At 30.1% G+C, this 7629-nt stretch overlaps 1 protein-coding gene across 1 annotated transcript; it reads left to right on the forward strand.

Annotated features, from left to right (window-relative positions):
- Positions 1-6290: 6290 nt before the first annotated feature.
- On the forward strand, positions 6291-7129 carry LOC105113898 (uncharacterized). Its single transcript, XM_011010253.1, has one exon. The coding sequence runs from the start codon at positions 6618-6620 to the stop codon at positions 6756-6758; it is 141 nt and encodes a 46-aa protein (XP_011008555.1). The 5' UTR covers positions 6291-6617; the 3' UTR covers positions 6759-7129.
- The last annotated feature ends 500 nt before the right edge of the window (positions 7130-7629 follow it).

A 7629-nucleotide genomic window follows, 5' to 3' on the forward strand; every position in this document is an offset into this window, starting at 1 on the left:
TATTTATTTTATTTGATATAACTTATAAAATTATATTTTTTCAATTTTATTCTTATTCAAATTTTTAATTTGTAAGATTTGTTTCTTATTATTTTAATAAACTTTATAAAAATAAAATATTATTAAGTAATTTTTCAGTTTATTTTTTATGATATATCCAAACACTGGAAAATATTTTTCAACTCATTTTCTATTATATTATCAAATATAAAAAAAATACTTTTTTTTAAATTTATTTTTTCAAAATTTATTTTCTGAATAAAATTATTTTTAACAAACACAAACGAGGTATGTGATCAGTTAGCTCCCAGCTCCCAGTAAAACAAGAAGCATTCAATTAAAAGTTTTCGTTCTCGAGTTCGACTGGCTTAGCTCCTTTACTGAAAGGGTTCTGTACTCAAGCTGGCTTTTTTATGGGCCTTGCCTTTTCGCAGCTTGAAGACACCAAAGCCTGCAAAGAATACTGGGGCAATGGTCATCCATGTTGAACAGCACTGACTCTCTCAGAACAGATCGAACTCAGAAGTCCCGCTCAAAGACAGCTGCTGCGAATAAAAAAAACAGAGAGAGAAGAGAAAAGGTCCACAAATTTTATTTCTTGATGGCATATATATTGCCACTGGCACTTGATCACATTGCTATGCTCCCATTCTTTAGCCCACTAACATCGTTCCGAGTCGAATCATCTATATATGAACTTTTTAAAAGAATAAGGTTCCCCGTTTGTTTTTCAGGTCAGATGCATGCTGCCAGTCGAAGGTTTTTTGCATGAGATAAAAAAAGGCTCACAAATTATTTACCAAGGAACATACAAGTAAAAATCACAACACAACTTCAAATTAATAGACACTTACAAGAAGTGAAATTATGAAAATTTATGTCGAACATTATTCTTCAACTTCAGCTCTTACTTTGTTCATTCTTCAAGCAATCTGAGATTTAATTTCCAGTTGTGATCGGAAACATTTCCCTAAATATTCTTACGTGATAGTGGCATTGGCTAGCTAAGATTGGGCAAGCAAATGAGTCATCCAACATGCTAAAATCATCTAATTTTAGAACGGACAGCAATAACCTGGCTGGCCTGGTTAGTCAACTAAGCAAAGGCACTAGTTATCGCATGTTAAATACATGTTCGTACATAATTGATTCAATGATATTTAGCTTATAATTACACAGAGGGTTTCTTACAAACTTCCTGAGTTTACGTCAGAATTTGAATTGCTCGAGAAGATACAACCATTACATATGATCAGTTTTTATTTTTATTTCTTGTTTTGTTTAAATTGGAGTATATTGTTGAGTCCATGCTAAGTTATGGCCATTTGAATGATTGATTGAAGGAATTAAACTAATTTCAAGGTGAGTAGAAATCAAGTACGTACAGCAGCATGAGGGAGAAGAAAGTTCTTGATAAATAAATAAATAAATAAGCATGTCATTGATATTAATATAAAGTAGAATAATACATATGGTGGTGGACCAGATATTAATATAAAGTAGTACTATGGTTTCAAAGCTTATTGAACCAAGATAACAAATAATACTGATGTTGAGTCTATCACAGGCAATGTTATTGTAAATGACGAGACCTTCACGTGCAAATCTGGCCACCTTGTTCAGCACAACAAGGCTGTTTTTATGTATGTATATAAAACAAGAAGCCCAGCAAAAAACACTTAAACAAGATCTGTAACTCTTTGTTTACAGTGCAACTAGAATATTTAATCAATCACCATTAATAATTGTATCTAATTTAGTTGAATCCATGGTTTTAAATAGCTGTTTTCATTGCAGGCAGTCATGACATAACGGACTATCACATACATTATATAGTGTGCAGAATATTTCGAACCTGCAAGGTTTAACATGTTGATGATACCTTGTCTAAAACATGAACTCAACTGATATGACGAGACACAAATATTTACAGTTGGACTGAGGAATCTCAAAATATATTTATGACATATTTACTAATCATCCTATGATCATCCAAACCATTGAAACAGCTAGGCCCATGTGTTGTATATCCAAGATAAGCACTACATATAGCATCTAAATATGATCTTGTCCAGCTTCTAAGGAGAGTTTGTAAGAACCAACAAGTTACTGATGGGCTCTTAAATCGATATTGACAACTTCTAGCTGTTCAAAGAGATTACAGTAATGATATTTATTCGATCATACCAGGGTTAATGGAAGTTGGTGTGCAGAACTTTCCTGGGAAGTAGTTGTTTTTTTAAAGTGAATTTTATGAAAATGAATTATTTTTTAATATTTGTTAGTATAATAAAAAATAAATTGAAAAATAATTTTTAATATTTGGTTATGTCATGAAAAATGAGCTGTAAAACAATTTTTTTATTTTTTTTTATTTTATTAAAATAATAAAAAACAAATCTTACAAATTAAAAAGTTGAATGAGAATAAAATTGAAAAAAATATAATTTCATAAATTATCTCAAATAAAATAAATAATAATCAAAATAATAGAGATCAAATCTAAAAAATAAAAAAATTGAAAGATAAATAAATTAAAATAATAATAATTATCATTTTATAAATCATTTCAAATAAAATAAGTAAAAATTAAAAGAATAAGGATCAAATTTGATAGATAAAAATTTTCAATTAAAAAATAATAAGATGAAAGTAAATAAAAATTATAAAAATAAGGACCAAAGTTAATATAAAAATTTTCAAGGGATGAAATTGAAAAAAATAAAAAATATATATAGTAATAAAAAATTTGAGAATCAAATTTGTTGTAATTAACAAATAATATAACATTTCTAATTTTTTCACAACTTTTAGAAAGTGTTTTTTGCCTAAAATAAAAAGAAATCACTTTCCTGAAAATTAAGTTAAATTATTTTTTAACTAAAAAATATTTTTTATTAATTAATTTTTTTAATGGTAAACAAATATAAAAAAAAATTTAAAAAATTACTTTCTAAAAAATAAATATACTTTTAATGAAAAATGAGACTAACACGGTATCACCAAGAGCTAGTGGTGGTTTGCTTTTGGATTTCAAGTCTAACTTAGTCCTTAATTTAATCATTCACTCAATTGGGTTTTGTGCGATCTAATTACATTAATTTTATCAGGACTGGCAGTGTATGCTTATGGAGGAATCTTGGCCATATAACCTTGAAATCTCACTTCTTGACTTGCTCTTGCTTCTTTTTGCTTTTCACTGGGGATTGGAGGTTCCTGGGAGATTTTGAACTTGTCCTCCTTGATTTTATTTCACTGCAAAATGGAATCATGTGATTTGGATGCCCATGCAAGTGCGAGCACTACAGCTATTTATTTATCTAGCTAGCCAGTAGGTATTCCATGCACCCAATACGATCACCCTGTCGAATATTTGAGCAAGATTTCAAACCAGGTGTGAGAATTGGATTCAAATTCCCATCAGATCTCTGGACTTTCAATGTCGGTGAGATCCTATTCTCATCTGGCCTCCTGCAAGCTTTACAACCTAACATGATTTCAACTATTACCAAAAAAAAAAACAAAAACCATTTATGTGTGTACGTTATTCAATTCACTGGTAATTCTATGCGGGCAAAGTGCTACATTAGTCCTCTATCTAGCACTCTTTCAATTAAACCACAAACTCTTTCTCCATGCGAGAAGGCATCAAGAAGGTGAAGAATAACCAATTTCCTAATTCTATAGTAATCCTGACTGCATGTCTATTTTGAAGGGAAAAAACACTGTTGTATTGGAGACTTGCATTGCATCGATTATTATGAATCAATGGATCAAATCTTAACTTCTGGTAGTGGAGTACCGAACTGGAACATATATTATAGTTGGAGGGTCAAAATGTAGTTTCCAATCTGTGAAAGAAATGGATTTCTAAGTATCCGTCAAATTTCTTCAGTTTCATGCAATTGCAAGAGGCTTTTGTTTTTTTTTTTTTTATGATTATTTGTAATCTTGATGGCTTAGAAAGTTCAATCAAATATAAGTACTCATACTATCAGCAGGCAATTGGTAGGGGGCATCTAGTCCCTGAACACTATTTTCTACAGTGGGCATCTAGTCCCTGAACACTATTTTCCACTGAAAGAAAAAAGGACTCGATTTAATTGAGTTATACTCCTTCTCACTGATGAAATACCGTAATGGTTACTTCATTGCATGGAAAAAGAAGCGTATGGCCATCCGTCATACACATGGACGTACAGCCAAAACACGTAGATATATGCAGACGAGTCTCTCATCCCTCATCCAAAATCCTATAGCTAGATAATGCAATAAAGGTCCAGAACTCACTAATTTAGGTAAACATCAAAAAGAGAAAAATAATAATTAAATGCATTAAATTATCCATAGAGGGTGACAACACCCGTGTATCATATGTTCCCATGTCCACGTATGAAAGGATTTGGACATTTATGCTCGTCCTGTGTTACAAGTCGATTCGATTTTTTTTTAATGTAATAAAATATGTTAAAATGATATAAATATTCTTAAAAAAGCAAAAGAATTTTGATAATTAAGTTATTGATTTAACTCGGTTTAATAAGCTCCACTAGTTTAATAATATATATAAAAAATGTAACAAAAAAATCAAATTAACAAAAAAATAAAAACCTCAATTCAAATTCTTTCAAGTTAATATATCAAATTTACAGTTTTATTATGGTTGTAATATCAAAGCAACCCTATTGAAAATTAAATAAATTATAAAATTCAATTATCAAATAATTCATTATTGAAGAGAGACATTAATTAAAAAAATAATTTTAATAAAAAAAGGTTAAAGAAAAACTATAGGAGTTAACTAAGTTTAACTTGCTAACCCCACGATCATAGACATAGAATTGAGATAACTTTACTAAAAGAAAAGTATAAAAAAAAATATGAAGATCAATTTTCAATAAATTAAATATTAAAAGATAAAATTAAAAAATAATTTAAAATGACCTATAAAAAAACAAAATCAATCCGTGTTAACTTTGAAAACTTGTAATCCAGAGCTTGAGACTAAACTCATAGAAGGCAAACTCTTAAAAATAATAAAGAAAAATTATCAACCAATAAAATATAGAGGGATGCAATTGAGAAAAAAATGCAATTAAAAAAGGATCCAAAATAAATAGAAATGAAAAAATAGAGATTAAATTTAACATAAAAAAATCTAAATCAAATTTTGATGGATGAAATAAAAAATATAATTCAATTAATAAAATGATAAAAAAACAAAAAAAATAAAAACTAAATTTGATATAAAAATTAAATGAAACTAGATAATGAGCAATTAAATTAAAGAAAAAATAAATAAAAATATCTAAAATAAAATAAATAACAATCAAAATAATAATAATCAAATTATATAAAAAAATAACATAACACCTTTATGTTTCGATATTCATCACAAAACTTGAAAAGAATAAGGAGAAAAAAGGGAGGGAAAAAAAAATCTATTAAAGTCAAACAGATATGCATGACCATCAAGAATAATATACCGAGATGCTTGCAACACCACCACAAAAAGTGAAATTTTTTCATCTTATAAAACCTTAAGAACAATCCAAAGATCGAGGATATCTGCATGTTGATGCATACTATATATGCATCAACTATTTTAATTTTTAAATTATATATTATCTTTATTAAATTATTAAATTATTTCTCAATGAACTTAATTATGACTAAAAAAAAGAGAATATGAAAAAACTGAACTTTAATATATTTTAAGAAGAATTTAGTCATTTTATTGTATTTGAAAATACTAATAAATTAACTTAATATTTATCAATATAATAATAATTAATAAATATTATAAAAAAATTATTACCTTACTAGTTCAATAATTTTATCTTGGAACGGTAAAATAATTATTACATTGTTTCTATTCATAAGTCGCTAAATTTGTGTTTACCTTGAAATTCTTAAATTACACTGTTATACTGAAACGAGTCTCAAAAAATTGTTAAGATGAGCTCATTATAGCCTTTAAACATGCTGAAAGGGCACTTTATGCTGCCTTGTGATGTACGATTCTCTTCTCTTCTATTACCTTTTTAGGTGGATCCAACAACAACGACAAAAATTACAATTTATAAAAGAGAAATTAAGTAGGAGCAGTAGAATTCTTTGTCAAACTATGATCACATCATCATTTACAAATTGAAAAGCAGCCCGTCAGCTAAGAAATTTGTCACCTTACTGAAGGCACGGTCACCCGTTTTGCAGGTGGGTGATGCCTATTTGCCTACACAAGATAGGATATGGTGTCGATCATGGAGGATGGCGAGGCAAGAGAAGAGGAAGGAGAGAAGGGCTTGTTTGGATTCTTGTTATCATTTTACTAGGGAGTGTTTGGATATGGTCCCCACTGGGGCCGCGGGGCCTAGATGTATGGTATTCTTGTCTGGTGGGTTCAAGGGCACAGCGAGCCCTTTCATGCCCCATCGGTGGCTCTTTACTAGACCAGTGTTAGCTAGGACCACACCCATCTTACTATATAAACAATCTCCCCTTCTTGCAGTTCCATTTCAAGCCAACTCACAAACTCGCACCTCAAAAAATCATTCGCCATTCAATTCAGTGCCCCTCTCCAAAAAAAAAGATTAAAAAAAAAAGGATCACTGAAGATGAAGATTAATATTGCTAGCATGGGAAGCTCGAAGAGAAGGATATCAAGCAAAGGACTAGGTGCTGTCCTTAGAGAACAAAGGGCTAGGCTTTACATAATAAGGAGATGTGTGGTCATGTTAGTATGCTGGCATGATTAACACTGTCAACTCCTTCTAGCCATAGTTTTGGACCTTTTGGTGGGGATGAGGGATCTTCCCCTCTCCTCTCTCTTTTTTTCTTGGTGGAGTGTAAATAGCTGCGGCAGGGCTGACATTCTTATGGGAGAGTTCTAGACAAATTTTCTTATGGCTTGGCCTTATGAGGCATAGATAATCAATGTGTACATGGGATAGCATGGATCAAAGCTTTGGTATTATCTAACAAATTATTGCAATTCTTGATCTTGTTTCTCTATTCTTTTTAGTTTGCCTTGTAATTTAGTACTGGTCTGGCTAATCCTTTTAGTTCCCCTTCTTTTGTTCTTTATTTTCCTTTTGCTGTGGCATGAATGACACAGCCACTTCAGATACGTGTTCTTTCTCAAGTTTTATTTTCTTTGATTAACCTAATGACTTCCTTTCTCATGCTTGACACTTTATGCGTCTGAATCTCTTGAGGCCCAGATAGATTCGTGTAAAAAGAGTTGCTCCGTATGCATCTCTGGAGAAGGAGAGTGGGGGGATCCTCTCTATTTTCTTGTCTTGACCATAATTACTATTGACCAACACACACACACACATGTTAGACTTAGGCAGTTGCTGCTGCTAGAATATGTAACTTAAGATCGTATAAAGTTCATAATTCAGATGAAGGAAGATTGATGCACCTGAAGTTGTATTCTTCTTGTCCTAAAGTGTATCAACACGTAACACGGTGGGTGATTGATGTTTGAGAGTTTGGTTGTCCTTGTTTTTTATAGAGTTTTTAATTTTAAAATTTATTAAAATATTATTATTTTTTATTTTTAGAAAATTATTTTTGATATCATAGTATTAAAATAATTTAATAATATTAAAATTATATTAATTT

This window comes from Populus euphratica, unplaced genomic scaffold, assembly GCF_000495115.2.
Source record: "Populus euphratica unplaced genomic scaffold, PopEup_1.0 scaffold5.1, whole genome shotgun sequence".
NCBI classification, from domain to species: Eukaryota; Viridiplantae; Streptophyta; class Magnoliopsida; order Malpighiales; family Salicaceae; genus Populus; species Populus euphratica.

What these genes read in the sequence shown, in the direction of transcription:
- LOC105113898 (XM_011010253.1), top strand. Translation starts at nt 6,618, where the DNA reads ATGAAGATTAATATTGCTAGCATGGGAAGCTCGAAGAGAAGGATATCA.